This window comes from Paramisgurnus dabryanus, chromosome 9 (assembly GCF_030506205.2).
Source record: "Paramisgurnus dabryanus chromosome 9, PD_genome_1.1, whole genome shotgun sequence".
Classification (NCBI taxonomy): Eukaryota; Metazoa; Chordata; class Actinopteri; order Cypriniformes; family Cobitidae; genus Paramisgurnus; species Paramisgurnus dabryanus.
This window is the reverse complement of record NC_133345.1, coordinates 17147809-17171950: the sequence shown is the minus strand read 5'-3', so window position 1 is coordinate 17171950 and position 24142 is coordinate 17147809. Positions and strand designations below refer to the sequence as shown.

At 40.2% G+C, this 24142-nt stretch overlaps 1 protein-coding gene across 1 annotated transcript; it reads right to left on the bottom strand.

Moving 5' to 3' along the window:
* Positions 1-316: 316 nt before the first annotated feature.
* acadl (acyl-CoA dehydrogenase long chain) lies at positions 317-23738 on the bottom strand. Its single transcript, XM_065265075.2, has 11 exons — positions 23565-23738; positions 22796-22972; positions 22570-22707; positions 22168-22332; positions 21410-21476; positions 21112-21276; positions 4484-4585; positions 3769-3882; positions 3419-3546; positions 1348-1434; positions 317-723 (listed from the first exon to the last, which is right to left on the bottom strand). Exons 1-11 carry the CDS (start codon positions 23654-23656, stop codon positions 630-632), a joined length of 1329 nt encoding a protein of 442 aa, XP_065121147.1. The 5' UTR covers positions 23657-23738; the 3' UTR covers positions 317-629.
* Between the last annotated feature and the right edge of the window lie 404 nt (positions 23739-24142).

Here is a 24142-nt window from a genome sequence, read left to right as displayed (position 1 = left end):
CATGCTATATTTGAATAGCTTTGAATTAAAAGAAAATAGCTTAATAATTATACCCATGACAGAAAGAGGGATGGGAAGAGAAAAGGTTAAATACTTGCGTTTTAGTTTATTTATAACACCCACCATATACAGACCACCCACCACCTCAACTCCATGACTCACCAGAAACATGACAGGCACAACATATCATAAATCAAAAGAGTGCACATTTGCACAAATAAAATGATTTTACATTTTTTGTTTTGTTTTGTGTAGGTGTCTTTAGAACAGATAACACAAACAGAATAAAGTAAAGAGATGAACAACAGAACAGCCATCTTTTTTTAAAGATTTATTTGCTGACAGACATTCAGTTAAATACATTCATAAAATCACAGTAATTCAATGTTTCTTCTAAGTGTTTAAATGTTCGTCTGGCAGGCAAATACTGAGTAAAAATGTCCATGTACGACATGAAGTCACAAACAGAAAGCTGTTCTCTTTGCAGACATCACGTGATACACATATCGTACAAATAGCAGATTAACATCCAAATTGTTTTTAGGTATTATAATTCACAAATAAATCTATTAAAGTACATCTGCAGTAATTACAAACATTAAAAGGCACTCAATAAAAACACAAAGTTTTTATTTTTGGCTAACAATGTTGCGTGCGATAAGTTCCTTCATGATCTCATTGGTTCCTCCATAAATGGGCTGCACTCTTGAATCAGCAAATGCCCTGAAACACATGAAGACACGTTTGTAATTCACTATATTTCAATGGTTATTCTCACATAGACTCTCAACACTGTGTAAATACTATGTTTTATTAATAATAGGAAAATCTATCCCTGCTATGCTTTCAGGGTAAACATTAATCTGTGTTGTCTGGGAAGAGGTCAAACCTTTAATGTAAAACAAATAGCAAATTAGTTTTTCCAGTTCAAAGAGAGCAAATAAGTGACTGGGTCTGTCAATATCAAAAAGTAGTCCATATGAAACAGCTATAATTTAGGTTCTTTCACAGAACAGTTTTGTTTTGTTTTGTTTTATAGGACCTGGAATACAGTGCACACCGACGACTTTATTATACTGGCACAGCCAGTCCCCATTCACTTTAATTGAATAGAAAAGTGTGGCACAGACGTACTGCCTAACGTCTCACTTTTTGTTCCAGAAAAGTCATCAGAGTCACCAAAATACATGAACCCGAATCTTTATTTCTAAAATGAACTGACACTATTGATTCATGGCATGAAATCTTTGAATGAATGATGAGTATGATTATGTATGAATGATGTCCTGCTATGGTAATTGTCAGTACTTAGCTCTTAATGCAGTGAATACGGTGACTGTCACTCACTTGGCTATTGGATATTCCCACATGTAACCCCATCCACCATGAAGCTGCAGGCACTGAGTAGCAACTTTATTCTGTAAATCTGAAGCCCTGCGGAGAGATCAGGACAAACATGTAAGTCCAGTACTCACTAAAACAGTTATAATTATTACATAGTTATTAAAAATGTAAATGAATAAAGGAGAAATTCTTATTTCTTTGGAACAATGTTTATATATGTCCTGCAAAATACAACAAACCTAAATATGGTACACTTAATAAATAAGTAAAGTATGTCAATTTCCACAATACAATTGTATATCTATCCACATGTATGATACATTATATATGCCTGGTTTCACAGACAAGGCTTAAAGCAACACTAAAGAGTTTTTGCTCTTTGCTCCCCCTACAGGTTAGAAGCGTAATTGTTCATTAGCCCTGTCGTAAATACTGCAGCATAGCTGGCTCTGATTGGATTGTAGGTCTGCCGTAAAGCAAGTTTTTGAAGTTTTCACTCGAACTACAGGACCACTACCCGACGGTTGGAAACTTCTTTAGTGCGGTTTTGGCCGATAGAGGGCTGCAAAGCGAATGTGAAAGTGCCATTCACCCTGTTTTGAGTGAATGAACCACTGAAACTTTTTTGGAAACGTTATTTTAAGGTAAAAAAAAACTCTTTGGTGTTGCTTTATGGTTAAAATTAATGTTTGAGCAGTCTAAACTAAAAATAGCTTGCCCTTATATAAAAAATACTGTATGTCAGTGTCATTGTTTTGTCTTAAATATATCTCGTCAATTAAGAGAAAACGCTTCCCCGCCAATGACGAGATTTTCCGTCTTTCCACAATACTGCTATTATCCACCAGGTGGCGCAATTCCGCAACTTATACAACCCGGAAGTAGCGCCTCACGTGAAAGAGAAAGAACTCCTTGTATGTTTTAAAGATCGCTCTGCGTCTGATCTCTATCAAAAGTCCTTCACAAAAATGGAATTATCTCTGCTTTTTGCTCAAAATTGGGTGTTTTTGAAGAAACCTACCCATGTTTGAGAGGTGATTACAAGAGAACTAATGAAGGTAGAATGAAACAGTTTTTTTTTTGTTTAAAAGCAGAGGTTCTGTTATTTCATCTGATATATTGTTTATTTATATATTTAAAGAAGAAAATTTTTTGGAAAGCATTAAACTTTTGTGAAAATCGTGAAAAATGCTGGCGCTGGCTGGCAACTTTTTTTTTAAACGCTGGCGGGGAAAGAGTTAAGATGCACATCGTTAATGTTTATTTCTAAGGCATTTTTTATAAAAGTGACTTAAAGGTCCCATATTGTTAAATCTGGATTTCATAGTATGTTTCATGATAACTGAGGTTTAGGGGCTATGTAAGTACCATATAAGTTTTAAAACAGTCATTTCAGTCAAATTCACGCAGCCTGCTTGAAGTAGCTGTGATATTTTTTTACGAGCCAATGCAATTTCCGTAAACACGTGATGTCTGGAACACTCAGTCACTGCCTTCTGTTTTTTGTACCTAAACTGCAAATATATATTCTTAAGGACATCATAACCTAAATTAAAACTCTAGAAAGCTTTGAAATATGGGACCTTTAAATATCCTAATTTGAGTAAGGCATAGCCCTGACTTCAGCTAAGCCTTGTCTGTAAAATCCAACCATACTGGTTTAAAAAAAGGCACTATAATGCAAGTGTTGTGATCTGGTTACTTCAATCAACTTTAAAGCAACACCAAAGAGTTTTTTTTACCTTAAAATAACGCTTCCAAAAAAGTTTCAGTGATTCATCCACTCTAAACAGGGTGAATGGCACTTTCACATTCGCTTTGCAGCCCTCTATCGGCCAAAACCGCACTAAAGAAGTTTCCAACCGTCGGGTAGTGGTCCTGTAGTCCGAGTGAATACTACAAAAACTTGCTTTACGGCAGACCTACAATCCAATCAGAGCCAGCTATGCCTCAGTATTTATGACAGTGGGTAATGGACAATTACGCTTCTAACCTGTAGGGGGAGCAAAGAGCCAAAACTCTTTGGTGTTGCTTTAAAGCATATCAGTATTTATTATAGACAGCATATACTCACCAGTATTTGGCCATAGATGCTGTGCTTGAGTCCAACTTTCTCACACTGTGCAACTGAATGCAGCTGTCAATAAACGCTCGGCCGACACAAATCTCTGTCTTTAACTCTGCCAGTTTGTGCTGCACTGTCTGAATGAAAAAGAGAGACACAGAGAGAGAAAACTAAGCTGGAAATCTATTATGTCCATTTTTTATAAAACATTCATTCATTTTACTTTAGGAATACTGAATGGTCAGATATACTTGTATCTTTCAACTGATTCGCCTTAATCATGAAAACAATTATTGGATGCATGGGATGTTTAAAGCACACAAAACTAATTATGGAATGTATTTTAACCCTTAGTCCACCTGCAGGTCAGCGATGGTCTTGCCAAACGCCTTCCTCTGCATCACATAGTTCCTCGTCTCTTCAAACATGAATTCACAGCTAGCAAGGGCCATGACTGCAATAATAAGACGCTCCTGCAGAATTAGAGAGACAAGCAAAACACAAATATTTAAGACACTTTGATTTGGTGCCGAAGATGAAAAATAGCTCTTTAGCTAACTCTGGCGCATTTATATATCTGTGTCCTATAGGCTATTTTTGGTTATTACGAAAAACACTTAAGTAATGTTGGTGTTGATTAGTCATAATGAAATAAAAAATTATAGAATCTAAGTTAAATATTTCAATCTGTTTAATTTAGGAAATGCAAGAAAACTAGGTTATATTTTTACTCTGTTTATTTTAACGGGGCAGTGCTTTTGTAAAATAAAAGTCTAATTGTTATTTACTCACCCTAATGTCATTCAAACCCTGCTATGGCTTGCTTTCTTGTTTCAAAACATACGTCTAAATGTTTGACCTTATAGATGATAAACATTTTATTTTGTTTGGTTGGTAATTGAAAATCGCAGTATTTGATAACAAAATTAGATAAATATACTGTGGTGTAACCTTGAGAAGAAGTTCCCTTGTGCCACTAAAATCACCTGTAGGTTACAGTCTAGAGATATTAAGACACTTAAACATTAGTGCAAACTCAATAAGCAGCACTAGATGTGTTACTGTAACTCATACCTGTGGCAGTTCATTCATCAGGTAATAAAAACCTTTATTGGGCTGACCCAACAGAGCATCGGCCGGCAAACGCACATCCTCAAAAAACAGCTCTGCTGTATCCTGTACACAAACACACGGTACATTAATCACTCGACTCTTTGCCAATCAATAATCATTCAAAAATATATAAAACACAACATGATCTCACAAAGTTCCACGAAATATATTTATCCGTGTCATTGTCACAGATCTCCGCATTTTTTCGTGGCCGTACCAAAGACTGGTACCATGGTCGCTTCGGTTTAGGGTTAGATTTGGTGTTTGCGTTAGTATGTCATTTTAAGTATTGGTTTACACAATTTTTTTCTGATTTATTTCTTTGTATTTTCAGATTTTGAAACCATTGTCGCCTGGCGTTAGGGTTAGAGTTTGGATGTCATTTAATGTAAATCTAACCCTAAACCGAAGCGACAATGGGAAGAAAATAGGACAAAACATTTGAGTTACCAATCCGCCACTGAAAAATCCGGAGATCCGTGACAATGATCAATGAGCAAAATATTCCGTGACTATATAGACGGTTTCATCTGACGCACGTGCGGTGACGTGATACGCGTCTGGTCCGAACTTTACTTCCGGTTTAAGTGTTTTTAATGGTCTGACTAGTTGCTAAACTGAAATCTTGAACAAATGCCTTTATTGAAAAAATAACAATTGTTTGTTTTCCTAGGTAATCTACATGTTGTTTATTAGGGCCCGAGCACACCGGGGTGCGAGGACCCTATTGTTTTTGCTCGGTTTATTATTATTATTATTATTATTAGGGCCCGAGCACACCGGGGTGCGAGGACCCTATTGTTTTTGCTCGGTTTATTATTATTATTATTATTATTAGGGCCCGAGCACACCAGGGTGTGAGGACCCTATTGTTTTTGCTCCGTTTATTATTATTAGGGCCCGAGCACCGAGGAGCAGGCCAGAATGGCCTGCACCGTGGGTGCAAAGCCCTATTGTTTTTGCTTCGTTTATTATTATTAGGGCCCGAGCACACCAGGGTGTGAGGACCCTATTGTTTTTGCTCCGTTTATTATTATTATTCTTCTTTTTCTTCTTCTTCTTCTTCTTCTTCTTCTTCTTCTTCTCCGAAATGGATCACATTTTTGAATGCCTAAACATACCCGAAAACTCATGAAAATTTGCACACGCGTCAGAAGTGGCGAAAATTTACATGTAGTATAGACGTCAGAAGTGGGCGTGTAAAAATGGCTCGATAGCGCCACCTGCAAAATTTCAAGAGAACAGCCCCCCCACTACGAAAAACTTACAGATACGAAATTTGGTAGGATCATCTATTACTCCAAGACCTACAAAAAAGTCTCTTGGAGCTAAGCTCTAAACCCCACAGGAAGTCAGCCATTTTGAATTTTCTCTGTCATTTTTTGACATTTCCAAGCGTCGTACTTTAACGAACTCCTCCTAGAGATTTAATCCGATCATCATCATATTTGGTCAGTATCATCTAAAGGCCTTTGCGATGCTAAATTGCGGAGCTTTTGACTTTTCATTGGAGGGCGTGTCCGTGGCGGCCTGGCAAAGTGTAATGTTTCGCCATGAAACAGGAAGCTGATGTAATTCAGGCATACATTGTCCGATCTGCCCCTGACTTCACACGTTTGATAAGGGTCCAGGCCTGAACACATCAACATGGCATAATTCAGTTACACTCATAGCGCCACCTAGAGGCAGCAGGAAATACCATGTTTGACGCTGTGACTTACTGCTCTTAGGTATTTAACCATATCAACATCATATTTCACCAGTGTAATCTCAAGACCTTGTGTGATAATAAAAAGCAACGACCTTGACTTTTCATTAAAGGGCGTGTCCGTGGCGGCCTGGCAAAGTATCGCTAAATGAATCGCATTTTGACAGGCTAAACAAGCTCAAAAAGTCATAAAACGTTGCACACACGTCAGAAGTGGCAAAAATTTACATGTGGCATAGGCGCCAGAAGTGGGCGTGCAGAAATGGCTCGATAGCGCCACCTGCAAAATTTCAAGAGAACAGCCCCGCCGCTACGAAAATCCTACAGATACGAAATTTGGTAGGGTCATATGTCACCCCAAGACCTACAAAAAAGTCTCTTGGAGTGAAGCTCTAAACCTCACAGGAAGTCAGCCATTTTGAATTTTTGCTGTGATTTCTGTGCAAATTTTGTCATTTCCAGGCTTCGTACTTTAACGAACTCCTCCTAGAGATTTTGTTAGATTGTCATCATATTTGGTCAATCTCATCTAAAGGCCTTTGAGATGTTAAATTGCGGAGCTTTTGACTTTTCGTTGGAAGGTGTGTCCGTGGCGGCCTGACAAATTTCAGCGTTTTCGCCATGAAACAGGAAGTTGTTATAACTAAGGCATACAATGTCCAATCTGCCCCACACTTGACATGTTTGATAAGAGTCTTGGCCTGAACACATTTTAATGCCAATATTCAGCTTCAGTCCTAGCGCCACCTAGAGGTAGCAGGAAATGCCTTGTTTTACGCTGTGATTCACTGTTCTCAGAGATTTAATCAAATCATTATTATATCAGGTGAGACTGATCTTAAGCCCTTTGCGATGATAAATTGCGAAGATCTTGACCTTTCGTTGAAGGGCGTGTCCGTGGCGGCCTCGCAAAGAGTGATGTTTCGCCATAAGAAAGCTGTTGTAACGCAGTCATGCAATGTCCGACCTGTCACAGACATCATACGTTTGACAAGGGTCCTGGCCTCAACACATCAATGTTACAACAATCAATCACAATCATAGCGCCATCTGCTGCACAAAGGAGGTGTGGCACTTCAAAGTTCCTTTGAATATCCGCCTATATTTACCCACTGAAATTTCAATCCCCCTGGTTCATTGCTTTACTAAGGCCATAGAGTGGCGGTGCACATGCGTGCGAGGGCCCTTCCATCACTGCTTGCAGTTTTAATTATTATTATTTTCCGAAATGAATCGCATTTTTGAAGGCCTAACCATGCTCAAAAACTCATGAAATTTTGCACACGCGTCAGAGGTGGTGAAAATTTACATGTGGTATAGGCGTCAGAAGTGGGCATGTAGAAATGGCTCGATAGCGCCACCTGCAAAATTTCAAAAGAACAGCCCCCCCACTACGAAAAACGTACAGATACGAAATTTGGTAGGATCATCTATCACCCCAAGACCTACAAAAAAGTCTCTTGGAACTAAGCTCTAAACCCCACAGGAAGTCAGCCATTTTGAATTTTCTCTGTCATTTTTTGACATTTCCAAGCGTCGTACTTTAACGAACTCCTCCTAGAGATTTAATCCGATCATCATCATATTTGGTCAGTATCATCTAAAGGCCTTTGCGATGCTAAATTGCGGAGCTTTTGACTTTTCATTGGAGGGTGTGTCTGTGGCGGCCTGACAAATTTCAGCGTTTTCGCCATGAAACAGGAAGTTGTTCTAACTCAGGCATACAATGGCCAATCTGCCCCACGCTTCACATGTTTGATAAGGGTCTTGGCCTGAACACATTTCAATGCCAATATTTGGCTTCAGTCATAGCGCCACCTAGAGCTAGCAGAAAATGCCATGTTTTACGCTGTGATTTACTGCTCGTAGAGATTTAATCCAATCATCATCATATTTGGTCAGACTGATCTTAAGCCCTTTGCAATGATAAATTGCGAAGATCTTGACTTTACGTTGGAGGGCGTGTCCGTGGCGGCCTGGCAAAGAGTGATGTTTCGCCATGAAACAGGAAGCTGTTGTAATTCAGGCATACATTGTCCGATCTGCCCCCGACTTCACACGTTTGATTAGGGTCCCAGCCTGAACACATCAACATGGCATAATTCAGTATCAGTCATAGCGCCACCTAGAGGCAGCAGGAAATGCCATGTTTGACGCTGTGACTTACTGCTCTTACAGATTTAACCATATTAACATCATATTTCATCAGTCTAATATCAAGACCTTGTGTGATGATAAATAGCAACGACCTTGACTTTTCGTTAAAGGGCGTGTCCGTTGCGGCCTCGCAAAGTATCGCTAAATGAATCGCATTTTTGACAGCCTAAACAAGCTCAAAAAGTCATGAAACGTTGCACACGTGTCAAAGGTGGCGAAAATGTTCATGTGATATAGGCTTCAGAACTTGGGGTGTTAAAATGGCTCTATAGCGCCACCTACAAAAATTTAATAGAGCAGCCCCCCCGCTACGTTAATCGTACAGATACGAAATGCGGTAGGATCATTTATCACCCCTATTGTTTTTGCTCGGATTATTAGGGCTCGAGCACCGAGGAGCAGGCCAGAATGGCCTGCACCGAAAGGTGCGAAGCCCTATTGGTTTTGTTAGAATTTATTATTTTTTTTTTTTTTGTTTTTATTTTTTTTTTTTTTTTTTTTTTTAACACTTTTGGACTTTTTGGGGGCCTTAACATACTCGAAAACTCTTGAAATTTGGCACAGACGTCAGAGTCGTCCGTCATCGCAGAAATCCAAAGGCTGGAACACGGGCGTGGCACGGGGGCTCTGTAGCGCCCCCTGTAATGCAAAAAAAAACATTGATGCACAGATCGGGCAAAAATGTACGCACATGTACGAGAATTGGTACGCTTATAGATCTCATCGACTCGAACAACTTTCGCCCTCTAACATTTAAGCTCCGCCCAACAGGAAGTCGGCTATTTTGGACTGTTTAAAAAATGCATGTGTTGAACTTTTAAATACTCCTCCTAGGGGATTCATGCGAATGACACCAAATGTGGTGATCATGATGTCGAGACATTGTACTTGCTAAATTGCGAAGGGATTTTTGATATCTCGAACGGTTCTGCCATGGCGAGGCGACAAAGTTGTGGCAAAATCAGAGAAACAGGAAGTGTTTAATATCTAAGGTAAAAAATGTCTTATTGTGATGCCATGAGGGGTGTTTGTTCGTCTGAAGATTCCAATCGCATCGATGTGCCTATTGTGACTCCCGGGTATAGCGCCACCACCAGGCGCCAGGAAGTGTGTCAGTCATGAACTTTTAAATACTTCTCCTAGGGAATTCATACGATTGACACCAAACGTGGTGAACATGATGCTGAGACATTGGACTTGCTAAATTGCGAAGGGATTTTTGATATCTCAAACGGTGTTGCCATGACGAGGCGACAAATTTATGGCGAATTCAATGAAACATGAAGTGTCTAATATCTAAAGCAAAAAATGTCTTATTGGGATGAAACGCAGTGTGTATGTTCAGCCAAGGATTCCGATCGCATCAATGTGCCTATTTTGAGTCTCGGGTATAGCGCCACCAACAGGCACCAGGAAGTGTGGCAGTCACAAAAGGTGGATTTCTTGACAGTTGCATATGGTGAACTTTTAAATACTCCTCCTAGGATTTTCATGCGATTGACACCAAAAGCGGTCAACACGATGCTGAGACATTGTAGATGATAAATTGCGAAGGGATTTTTAATATCTCGAACGCTGTTCCCATGGCAACACGTCAAACTTTACTTTCATTTTCAGGCATATTTAAGCTCTTGGCGTGCACTTTGGGTGCCTTAACATGCTCGAAAACAACGGAAATTTGGCACAGATGTCAAAGTCACGTGCCACTAGGCTCATGCAAAGGCTGGAATATGGGCGTGGCAAGGGAGCTCTGTAGCGCCCCCTGTAATGCAAAAAAATAACATTGATGCACAGATCGGGCAAAAATTTACGCACATGTACGGGAGTTGGTACGCATATAGATCTCATCGACCCGAACAACTTTCGCACTCTAAGATTTAAGCTCCGCCCAACAGGAAGTCGGCTATTTTGGATTGTTTAAAAAATGAATGCGTTGAACTTTTAAATACTCCTCCTAGTGGATTCATGGGATTGACACCAAACGTGGTGAACATGATGTCGAGACATTGTACTTGCTAAATTGCGAAGGGATTTTTGATATCTCGAACGGTTCTGCCATGGCGAGGCGAAAAATTTATGGCGAAATCAGAGAAACAGGAAGTGTCTAATATCTAAGGCAAAAAATTTCTTATTGCGATGCCAAGCGAGGTGTTTGCTCGCCTGAAGATTCCGATCGCATCGATGTGCCTATTGTGAGTCTCGGGTATAGCGCCACCACGAGGCGCCAGGAAGTTTGTCAGTCACAAAGGTGGATTTTTTTGACAGTTCCATCCGATGTTCTTTTAAATACCCCTTCTAGGATATTCATGCGGTTGACACCAAAAGTGGTCAACAGGATGCTGAGATATTGTAGATGATAAATTGCGAAGGGATTTTTGATATCTCGAACGCTGTTCCCATGACAACCTGTCAAACTTTACTTTCATTTTTAAGGCATATTTAAACCTTACAGCTGCATGCGGTAAATTTTTAAATACTCCTCCTGAGGAAATAATGTGATTGACTCCAGAAGTGGTCAACATAATGCTGAGACATTGTAGATGATAAATTGCGAAGGGATTTTTGATATCTCAAACGCTGTTCCCATGGCAACGCGTCAGATTTTACTTTCATTTTAAAGGCTTATTTAAGCCTTTAAGTTGACGCTGATGTTCTTTTAAATACTCCTTCTAGAATATTCATGAGATTGACACCAGAAGTGGTCAACATGATGCCGAGACATTGTAGATGATAAATTGTGAAGGGATTTTTGATATCTCGAACGCTGTTCCCATGGCAACGCCCCAAACTTTACATTTATTTCAGGCATATTTAGGACTCTTGGCGTGCTTAGATTAACCTAAAAGTCGGCACACACATCAGAGTTGTCGGCTGTTAAGTGTGCACAAACAGGTCAGACATAGGTGTGTCTCTTAAGTGGCTCACTAGCACCCCCGTTTGTCTAAAATGTGGGGTTTCTTTTACCTACAGTCCCCAAATGGCTCAGTAACAACATTAAATAGCCCACTGATATTTACCCACTTGATGCACGTGCCCACCATGCATCGTTTTCTGGGACACACCGTGTAGCGGTAAAAAAACGTGCGAGGGCCCGCCATTGCTGCTTGCAGCTATATTTATTATTTTTTTTTTTTTTTTTTTTTTTTTTTTTAACACTTTTGGCCATTTTGGGTGCCTAAACATACTCGAAAACTCTTGCAATTTGGCACACACGTCAAAGTCGTCCGTCATTGCGACCGGGCAAAGGCTGGAACACGGGCGTGGCACGGGGGCTCTGTAGCGCCCCCTGTAATGCAAAAACAAACATTGTTGCGCAGTTCGGGCAAACATGTACGCACATGTACGAGAGTTGGTACGCATATAGATCTCATCGACCCGAACAACTTTCGCCTCTAACATTTAAGCTCCGCCCAACAGGAAGTCGGCTATTTTGGATTGTTTAAAAAATGCATGCGTTGAACTTTTAAATACTCCTCCTAGAGGATGCATGCGATTGACACCAAACGTGGTGAACATGATGTCGAGACATTGGACTTGCTAAATTGCGAAGGGATTTTTGATATCTCGAACGGTGTTGCCATGGCGAGGCGACAAATTTATGGCGACATCAGAGAAACAGGAAGTGTCTAATATCAAAGGCAAAAAATGTCTTATTGTGATGACAGGCGGTGTGTTTGTTCGTCTGAAGATTCCGATCGCATCGATGTGCCTATTGTGACTCCCGGGTATAGCGCCACCACCAGGCGCCAGGAAGTGTGTCAGTCACAAAGGTGGATTTTTTTTTACAGTTCCATGCGATGTTCTTTTAAATACTCCTCCTACAATGTTTATGCGATTGACACCAAAAGTGGTCAACATGATGCCAAGACATTGTAGATGATAAATTGCGAAGGGATTTTTGATATCTCGAACGCTGTTCCCATGGCAACCTGTCAAACTTTACTTACATTTTTAAGGAATATTTAAACCTTACAGCTGCATGCGGTAAACTTTTAAATACTCCTCCTGAGGAAATAATGTGATTGACTCCAGAAGTGGTCAACATAATGCTGAGACATTGTAGATGATAAATTGCGAAGGGATTTTTGATATCTCGAACGCTGTTCCCATGGCAACGCGTCAGATTTTACTTTCATTTTAAAGGCATATTTAAGCCTTTCAGTTGACGCCAATGTTCTTTTAAATACTCCTTCTAGAATATTCATGCGATTAACGCCAGAAGTGGTCAAAATGATGCGGAGACATTGTAGATGATAAATTGCGAAGGGATTTTTGATATCTCAAACGCTGTTCCCATGGCAATGCGTCAAACTTTACTTTCATTTTAAAGGCCTATTTAAGCCTTTAAGTTGATGCCGATGTTCTTTAAAATACTCCTTCTAGAATATTCATGCGATTAACACCAAAAGTGGTCAACATGATGCTGAGGCATAGTAGATGATAAATTGTGAAGGGATTTTTGATATCTCAAACGCTGTTCCCATGGCAACGTGTCAAACTTTACTTTCATTTTAAAGGCATATTTAAGCCTTACAGTTGCATGCAGTGAACTTTTATATACTCCTTCTAGAATAATCATGCAATTGACACCAAAAGTGTTCAACATGAAGCCGAGATATTGTAGATGATAAATTGCGAAGGGATTTTTGATATCTCAAACGCTGTTCCCATGGCAACGCGTCAAAGTTTACTTTAATTTTAAAGGCTTATTTAAGCCTTTCAGTTGACGCCGATGTTCCTTTAAATACTCCTTCTAGGATATTCATGCGATTAACACCAGAAGTGGTCAACATGATGCCGAGACATTGTAGATGATAAATTGCAAAGGGATTTTTGATATCTCGAACGCTGTTCCCATGGCAACGCCGCAAACTACTTTTATTTCAGGCATATTTAAGGCTCTTGGCGTGATTAGATTAACCTTAAAGTTGGCACACACATCAGAGTTGTCAGCTGTTAAGTGTGCACAAACAGGTCAGAAATAGGCGTGTTTCTTAAGTGGCTCACTAGCGCCCCTGTTTGTCTAAAATGTGGGGTTTTTGTTTTACCTACAGTCCCCAAATGGCTCAGTAAAAACATTAAAAATAGCCCACTGATGTTTACCCACTTGATGCCCTTGCCCACCGGGCATCATTTTCTCGGACGCATCGTGTAGCGGTAAAAAAACGTGCGAGGGCCCGCCATTGCTGCTTGCAGCTATATTTATTATTTATTCTTCTTCTTCTCCAAAGTGAATCGCATTTTTGAGGGGCGAAACATGCTCGAAAACTCATGAAATTTTGCACACATGTCAGAAGTGGCGAAAATTTACATGTGGTATAGGCGCCAGAAGTGGGCGTGTAGAAATGGCTCGATAGCGCCACCTGCAAAATTTCAAGAGAACAGCCCCCCCGCTACGAAAAACGTACAGATACGACATTTGGTAGGATCATCTATCACCCCAAGACCTACAAAAAAGTCTCTTGGAGCGAAGCTCTAAACCCAACAGGAAGTCCGCCATTTTGAATTTTTGCCTTGATTTTTGTGCAAATTTGGTCATTTCCAGGCTTCATACTTTAACAAACTCCTCCTACAGATTTAATCCGATCATCGTCATATTTGGTCAATCTGATCTAAAGGCCTTTGCAATGTTAAATTGCGGAGATCTTGACTTTTCGTGGTGTGTCCGTGGCGGCCTGACAAATTTCTGCATTTTCGCCATGAAACAGGAAGTGGCTCTAACTCAGGCATACAATGTCCAATCTGCCCCACGCTTCATACGTTTGATAAGGGTCTTGGCCTGAACACATTTCAATGCCAATATTCAACTTCACTCATAGCGCCACCTAGAGGTAGGAGGAAATGCCATGTTTTACGCTGTGATTTACTGCTCTTAGAGATTTAATCAAATCATCAGCATATTTGGTCTGACTGATGTTAAGCCCTTTGCCGTGATAAATTGCGAAGATCTTGACTTTTCGTTGAAGGGCGTGTCCGTGGCAGCCTGGCAAATTGTGATATTTCGCCATGAAACAGGAAGCTGTTGTAATTCAGACATACATAGTCCGATCTGCCCCCAACTTCACACGTTTGATAAAGGTCCCGGCCTGAACACATCAACATGGCATAATTCAGTATCAGTCATAGCGCCACCTAGAGGCAGCAGGAAATACCACCTTTTATGCTGTGACTTACTGCTCTTAGAGATTTAACCATATTAACATCATATTTCATCAGTCTAATCTCAAGACCTTGTGTGATGATAAATAGCATCGACCTTGACTTTTCGTTAAAGGGCGTGTCCGTTGTGGCCTCGCAAAGTATCTCTAAATGAATCCCATTTTTGACAGCCTAAACGAGCTCAAAAAGTCATGAAACCTTGCACATGTGTCAAAAGTGGCGAATATTTTCATGTGATATAGGCTTCAGAACTTGGGGTGTTAAAATGGCTCTATAGCGCCACCTACAAAAATTCAAGAGAGCAGCCCCCCCGCTACGTTAATCGCACAGATACGAAATGCGGTAGAATCATGTATCACCCCAAGACCTACAAAAAAGTCTCTTGGAGCAAAGCTCTAAACCCCACAGGTAGTCAGCCATTTTGAATTTTCTCTGTAATTTGAGGGCAAATTTTGCCATTTCTGGCCTTCGTATTTTAACAAACTCCTCCTATAAATTTAATCAGATAATCATCATATTTGGTGAGTGTCATCTAAACGGATTTGCAATGCTAAATTGCGGAGATCTTGACATTTCAATGGAGGCTGTGTATGTGGCAGCTTGCCAAATTTCTGTGTTTCTCAATGAAACAGGAAGTTGTTCTAAGTCAGGTTTAAAATGTCCAATCTGACCCACGCTTCACAAGTTTGATAATTGTCCTGTCCTGAACACATCAACATGGCAATATTCAGTAAAAGTTATAGCGCCACCTGCTGGAAGAAGGAAATGACATGTTTTACACTGTGATTTACTGCTCATTAAGATGTATTCAGATCATCATCATATTTGGTCAGTCTGAACTTAGGGACTTCACAATGATAAATTGTGAAGATCTTGACATTTCGTTAAAGGGGCGTGTCCGTTGTGGCCTGTCAAAGTTAGATTTTTCGCCATGAAGAAAGCTGTTGTAACTCAGACATGCAATGTCCGACCTGTCACAGACATCATACGTTTGACAAGGGTCCTGGCCTCAACACATCAATGTTACAACAATCAATTACAATCATAGCGCCACCTGCTGCATAAAGGAGTAGTGGCACTTCAAAGTTCCTTTGAAAATCCACCTATATTTATCCACGGAAATTTCAATCCCCCTGGTTTATTGCTATACTAAGGCCATAGAGTGGCGGTGCACATAAGTGCGAGGGCCCTTCCATCACTGCTTGCAGTTTTAATTATTATTTATTCTTCTTCTTCTCCAAAGTGAATCGCATTTTTGAGGGGCGAAACATGCTCGAAAACTCATGAAATTTTGCACACATGTCAGAAGTGGCGAAAATTTACATGTGGTATAGGCGCCAGAAGTGGGCGTGTAAAAATGGCTCGATAGCGCCACCTGCAAAATTTCAAGAGAACAGCCCCCCCGCTACGAAAAACGTACAGATACGAAATTTGGTAGGATCATCTATCACCCCAAGACCTACAAAAAAGTCTCTTGGAGCGAAGCTCTAAACCCAACAGGAAGTCCGCCATTTTGATTTTTTGCCTTGATTTTTGTGCAAATTTGGTCATTTTCAGGCTTCATACTTTAACGAACTCCTACTACAGATTTAATCCGATCATCGTCATACTTGGTCAATCTCTTGTAAAGGCCTTTGTGATGTTAAATTGCGGAGATCTTGACTTTTCGTTGGAGGGTGTGTCCGTGGCGGCCTGACAAATTTCTGCATTTTCGCCATGAAACAGGAAGTGGCTCTAACTCAGGCATACAATGTCTAATCTGCCCCACGCTTCACATGTTTGATAAGAGTCTTGGCCTGAACACATTTCAATGCCAATATTCAACTTCACTCATAGCGCCACCTAGAGGTAGGAGGAAATACCATGTTTTACGCTGTGATTTACTGCTCTTAGAGATTTAATCAAATCATCATCATATTCGGTCTGACTGATGTTAAGCCCTTTGCGATGATAAATTGCGAAGATCTTGACTTTTTGTTGAAGGGTGTGTCCGTGGCGGCCTGGCAAAGTGTGATGTTTCACCATGAAACAGGAAGCTGTTGTAATTCAGACATACATAGTCCGATCTGCCCCCAACTTCACACGTTTCATAAGGGTCCCCGGCCTGAACACATCAACATGGCATAATTCAGTATCAGTCATAGCGCCACCTAGAGGCAGCAGGAAATACCACCTTTTATGCTGTGACTTACTGCTCTTGGAGATTTGATTATATCAACATCATATTTCATCAGTCTAATCTCAAGACCTTGTGTGATGATAAATAGCAACGACCTTGACTTTTCGTTAAAGGGCGTGTCCGTCGCGGCCTCGCAAAATATCGCTAAATGAATCCCATTTTTGACAGCCTAAACGAGCTCAAAAAGTCATGAAACCTTGCACACGTGTCAAAAGTGGCGAATATTTTCATGTGATATAGGCTTCAGAACTTGGGGTGTTAAAATGGCTCTATAGCGCCACCTACAAAAATTCAATAGAGCAGCCCCCCCCCCCGCTACGTTAATCGCACAGATACGAAATGCGGTAGGATCATGTATCACCCCAAGACCTACAAAAAAGTCTCTTGGAGCAAAGCTCTAAACCCCACAGGAAGTCAGCCATTTTGAATTTTCTCTGTAATTTGAGTGCAAATTTTGCCATTTCTGGCCTTCGTATTTTAACAAACTCCTCCTATAAATTTAATCAGATAATCATCATATTTGGTGAGTGTCATCTAAAGGGCTTTGCAATGCTAAATTGCGGAGATCTTGACATTTCAATGGAGGCTGTGTATGTTGCGGCTTGCCAAATTTCTGTTTCTCAATGAAACAGGAAGTTGTTCTAACTCAGGTTTAAAATGTCCAATCTGACCCACGCTTCACAAGTTTGATAATTGTCCTGTCCTGAACACATCAACATGGCAATATTCAGTAAAAGTTATAGCGCCACCTGCTGGAAGCAGGAAATGACATGTTTTACACTGTGATTTACTGCTCATTGAAATGTATTCAGATCATCATCATATTTGGTCAGTCTGAACTTAGGGACTTCACAATGATAAATTGTGAAGATCTTGACATTTCGTTAAACGGGCGTGTCCGTTGTGGCCTATCAAAGTTTGATTTTTCGCCATGAGAAAGCTGTTGTAACTCAGACATGCAATGTCCGACCTGTCACAGACATCATACATTTGACAAGGGTCCTGGCCTCAACACATCAATGTTACAACAATCAATTACAATCATAGCGCCACCTGCTGCATAAAGAAGTAGTGGCACTTCAAAGTTCCTTTGAATATCCACCTATATTTATCCACGGAAATTTCAATCCCCCTGGTTTATTGCTTTACTAAGGCCATAGAGTGGCGGTGCACATGAGTGCGAGGGCCCTTCCATCACTGCTTGCAGTTTTAATTCTTCTTCTTCTTCTTCTTCTTCTTCTTCTTCTTCTTCTTCTCCGAAATGGATCGCATTTTTGAGGGCCTAAACATACCCGAAAACTCATGAAAATTTGCACACGCGTCAGAAGTGGCGAAAATTTACATGTAGTATAGGCGTCAGAAGTGGGCGTGTAAAAATGGCTCGATAGCGCCACCTGCAAAATTTCAAGAGAACAGCCCCCCCACTACGAAAAACTTACAGATACGAAATTTGGTAGGATCATCTATTACTCCAAGACCTACAAAAAAGTCTCTTGGAGCTAAGCTGTAAACCCCACAGGAAGTCAGCCATTTTGAATTTTCTCTGTCATTTTTTGACATTTCCAAGCGTCGTACTTTAACGAACTCCTCCTAGAGATTTAATCCGATCATCATCATATTTGGTCAGTATCATCTAAAGGCCTTTGCGATGCTAAATTGCGGAGCTTTTGACTTTTCATTGGAGGGCGTGTCCGTGGCGGCCTGGCAAAGTGTAATGTTTCGCCATGAAACAGGAAGCTGATGTAATTCAGGCATACATTGTCCGATCTGCCCCTGACTTCACACGTTTGATAAGGGTCCAGGCTTGAACACATCAACATGGCATAATTCAGTAACACTCATAGCGCCACCTAGAGGCAGCAGGAAATACCATGTTTGACGCTGTGACTTACTGCTCTTAGGTATTTAACCATATCAACATCATATTTCACCAGTGTAATCTCAAGACCTTGTGTGATAATAAAAAGCAACGACCTTGACTTTTCATTAAAGGGCGTGTCCGTGGCGGCCTGGCAAAGTATCGCTAAATGAATCGCATTTTGACAGGCTAAACAAGCTCAAAAAGTCATAAAACGTTGCACACACGTCAGAAGTGGCAAAAATTTACATGTGGCATAGGCGCCAGAAGTGGGCGTGCAGAAATGGCTCGATAGCGCCACCTGCAAAATTTCAAGAGAACAGCCCCGCCGCTACGAAAATCCTACAGAAACGAAATTTGGTAGGGTCATATATCACCCCAAGACCTACAAAAAAGTCTCTTGGAGCGAAGCTCTAAACCTCACAGGAAGTCAGCCATTTTTAATTTTTGCTGTGATTTCTGTGCAAATTTTGTCATTTCCAGGCTTCGTACTTTAACGAACTCCTCCTAGAGATTTTGTCAGATCGTCATCATATTTGGTCAATCTCATCTAAAGGCCTTTGCGATGTTAAATTGCGGAGCTTTTGACTTTTCGTTGGAAGGTGTGTCCGTGGCGGCCTGACAAAGTTCAGCTTTTCGCCATGAAACCGGAAGTTGTTATAACTAAGGCATACAATGTCCAATCCACCCCACACTTCACATGTTTGATAAGAGTCTTGGCCTGAACACATTTCAATGCCAATATTCAGCTTCAGTCCTAGCGCCACCTAGAGGTAGCAGGAAATGCCTTGTTTTACGCTGTGATTCACTGTTCTCAGAGATTTAATCAAATCATTATTATATCAGGTGAGACTGATCTTAAGCCCTTTGCGATGATAAATTGCGAAGATCTTGACTTTTCATTGAAGGGCGTGTCCGTGGCGGCCTCGCAAAGAGTGATGTTTCTCCATGAGAAAGCTGTTGTAACTCAGGCATGCAATGTCCGACCTGTCACAGACATCATACGTTTGACAAGGATCCTGGCCTCTACACATCAATGTTACAACAATCAAATACAATCATAGCACCACCTGCTGCACAAAGGAGGTGTGGCACTTCAAAGTTCCTTTGAATATCCGCTTATATTTACCCACTGAAATTTCAATCCCCCTGGTTCATTGCTTTACTAAGGCCATAGAGTGGCGGTGCACATGCGTGCGAGGGCCCTTCCATCACTGCTTGCAGTTTTAATTATTCTTCTTCTTCTTCTTCTTCTTCTCCGAAATGGATAGCATTTTTGATGGCCTAAACATACCCGAAAACTCATGAAAATTTGCACACGCGTCAGAAGTGGCGAAAATTTACATGTGGTATAGGCGTCAGAAGTGGGCGTGTAAAAATGGCTCGATAGCGCCACCTGCAAAATTTCAAGAGAACAGCCCCCCCACTACGAAAAACTTACAGATACGAAATTTGGTAGGATCATCTATTACTCCAAGACCTACAAAAAAGTCTCTTGGAGCGAAGCTCTAAACCTCACAGGAAGTCCGCCATTTTTAATTTTTGCTGTGATTTCTGTGCAAATTTTGTCATTTCCAGGCTTCGTACTTTAACGAACTCCTCCTAGAGATTTTGTCAGATCGTCATCATATTTGGTCAATCTCATCTAAAGGCCTTTGCGATGTTAAATTGCGGAGCTTTTGACTTTTCGTTGGAAGGTGTGTCCGTGGCGGCCTGACAAAGTTCAGCGTTTTCGCCATGAAACAGGAAGTTGTATAACTAAGGCATACAATGTCCAATCTGCCCCACACTTCACATGTTTGATAAGAGTCTTGGCCTGAACACATTTTAATGCCAATATTCAGCTTCAGTCCTAGCGCCACCTAGAGGTAGCAGTAAATGCCTTGTTTTACGCTGTGATTCACTGTTCTCAGAGATTTAATCAAATCATTATCATATCAAGTGAGACTGATCTTAAGCCCTTTGCGATGATAAATTGCGAAGATCTTGACTTTTCGTTGAAGGGTGTGTCCGTGGCGGCCTCGCAAAGAGTGATGTTTCTCCATGAGAAAGCTGTTGTAACTCAGGCATGCAATGTCCGACCTGTCACAGACATCATACGTTTGACAAGGGTCCTGGCCTCAACATATCAATGTTACAACAATCAATCACAATCATAGCGCCACCTGCTGCACAAAGGAGGTGTGGCACTTCAAAGTTCCTTTGAATATCCGCCTATATTTACCCACTGAAATTTCAATCCCCCTGGTTCATTGCTTTACTAAGGCCATAGAGTGGTGGTGCACATGCGTGCGAGGGCCCTTCCATCACTGCTTGCAGTTTTAATTTTGCTTGTTTTATAAATAAGTTTAAATTCTTAGCGGAGTTTCCCAGAAGTTATGTGTGGACCACGAAAGCCGCTTGTTTATGTTGTTACTGCTGAAACCGTCATAACCACGGAAATTCGTGAGATCAGGTTGATAAAACAATAATGTTTCAATAAAATCTCAATAAGCTTTAATGCAAACTGTTATGAAATTTGACAGAACCTGAGCTTTAAGGCCGATCTTCTCCAGCTTACGGCCCTTGTTGAAGCCCTTAGTGCCGTTGTCAACCAGGAACAGACTGATACCATGAGCTGCAGTCTTTGCCTCACGATTCGTCACAGCGACGACGATCACCACATCACTCATCCAGCCATTAGTAATAAACACCTGACAGAAAAAAAACACAGCACTTTCGGGAAAAAAATCTTATAAAATATCTAATAAAGTCAGAAGAACTACTGTTTCTGATTAAAACTAATATGAAAACTACTGTATGCATTACTGATGGGTTTTCTCAAACCTTGCTTCCATTAAGAATCCAGTCTGTGCCATCTTTTTTGGCATAGGTCTTTACTCCTTGAAGGTCACTAAGGAAATACAGTAAAAAAGATCATGTATATGTTCAGCACAATATCAAGGCAAGTTATGTTATAGTTATGTTCATGGACCTGATTTTCTTTTTTTCGTGCCTTGAGCACAAATGTCTTTTTTTGTCACTCAGCACGAATTTCTATAGTTTTTCGAGTAATTTTATATTTAGTTTACTCATTGTTTTTTCATTTTTTTAAATCATTGTCACTTGGGGTTTGATTTAGTGTTTGGGTTAGGATGTTATTTTATGTATTGGTTTCTACATGTTTTTCTTCCGATTTTAAAACTATTTTCACTTGGGGTTGGGGTCAGGATGTTTGAAATGTAACAGAAAGTCATTTTAACTAAAACCCCAAGCGACAATGGTAAAAAAAAATAGGAAAAAACAATGAGGAAAACAATACATAAAATGACACAAATAAGAAAGTTGTGCCACGAACACGGAAAACTATTTATAGAAATCTGTGCTGAGTGACACGAAAAACACACAGAAAATCATGTCCATGAACATGAATAAATTAATCAAATATTACGTGACTATAACACAACTTGCCTTGAGATTGGGTTGATATGTGACAATATAACAATATCACAAGCAAACATAATGCATGCTAGGAAGTTATTATGTATTGAAAAGTGACTAATAAGTCTTTTATTATGTAATGTGATGGTTAAACTAAAGGCCACCTGCCGGCTCCAGGTTCTGTCATAGCAATAGCCCCGATGCATTTCCCAGCAGTCATCTGTGAAATATAGCGCTCGATCTGAGCCTTCGAGCCATAGTGACAGATGTACGGCATTACGATCTCAGAGTGAAGGGAGAAGCCAGGACCACTGCAGTTACAGTACATTCTAGAAACAAAGAGAAACTTATGAACCACCACAAAAAGCCAATAATAAATAATACAGGGAAAAATTGACGGATATTATTTGTGTTTAGTTGCAAATCTTGCTGTGATTGGTTTAAGTGAAACTGAACTGGCAACCAATTCCTAACTTTTACATTCTTCCAAACTCTGCCAATGAAGCCCTACAGTTGAGGGCGGGGCTACCATTATATATCTGGTATACAATTGTAGATCTACTTACTGCTCCTCCCACACTATGGCAGCAGACTGCAGGTCTCCACCAATCCCTCCCTGCTCCTCAGGAGTGAATATTCCCAACAATCCCTGTTCTCCAGCCTTTTCCCAAACCTCTCGGCTGACCTCACCTGCTTTCTCCCACCTGTAAACACATAAACACTTTATGCATCACTTTATATTCATCAAATATGAATATGCCCAGGTGCTTTTTGTTTAGGCAAGTGACTCACTGAGCGTGATAGGGAACAACCTCCTCCTGAAAGAACCGGCGGACATTCTGACGGAACAGGTCATGATCCTCTGAGAAGATCCGTCTGGTGCCGATGTCCATCAGAGACTTTGTCATAGAGGTTTCAGGTCGAAAGGGTGCTGCGGTTTCCCCATGCTGAGGCTCTGAATGTTGCATCCTGGGAACCAAATTAACATCTTAAAATAAACTTTTGAGTTGAATAAAGCACTAAATAACCAAACATTATAGCATTACAAGACATTAGAGGTCTCGCTCTATTTACAAAAGGCCCTGAGATATCTCATGGAGGTGAAATGCTGTCTCGTAATATCAGCATAAAGTAGAGTTTGTGCCTTTTTACAGTGAATGAATTATATTATTATGCCTTTTACTATGTGCGCTTTTTTGTTTGTGAAGCGTCTTAGCAGTTTCATCTGTTTTTTACATGATTTAATGTCTGCATGTTTTTGCTCAAGAATTACAGTGACTGCACCATTTCTATTGTTAAGAAATGGACAAAATATTAAATATTTAAGATTAATTGGATTTAAACATTGATTGGTCAAAAGAAAGTGTTTTCTCAATATAAAATGAAGGTAAAAAAGAATAATGTTGTTGTTGTTATAATAATAATAATAATAATAATGTACATAATGTTGTTTTTTAAGTGAATGTTTTTGATAAATGAAACCATATTTCTCAATATAAAATGACGTATATGTGCAAGTCAGGCAGATATAAAAGACAGCATAAAACAACAAGACTCTCACCTAGCAATAGAGTTAATAAACGCCTGTTTACTCCGTACATTAACACTGTTCATCACAGGAGAAAAACTCCTTAATATTTTTTGTGCAAACATTTCTTTTAGATGTGATCGATCCCGAGACAGCAGCGGATTAGTTGACTGACAGGCCAAGTGAACGTGAACTTTACTCTACATTAAAAAAATACTTCCGCTCAAATAAAAAAAAACACGTCAAAATAAGAGTCCGTCATATTGGAACGGTTTGCACATAATCAATGAAACTCATTATTTTAATGACCATTATGAATTATTTTTTATTTTGAATCAGCATAACAAAAGGAGGCATATGCATAAAGTCTTCACTGGGTTTGGTAAATTATATAATTATAATCCAATATGTCTTAATCAATAATCAGTCATGTTGTTTATTATTTAGGAAGACATAATGGTTGTGTACATATAGTATGACAACATGACAGTGTCAAATAGAGTCAGTTAATCTTTGTTCGTATAGATAAATGAAACAGATGTGCAGTTGTTTAACGCTGAGAGCGCGTGCGTGTTTATTTGTCCTGCAGAGGGCGTCACGAGACCTTTAAC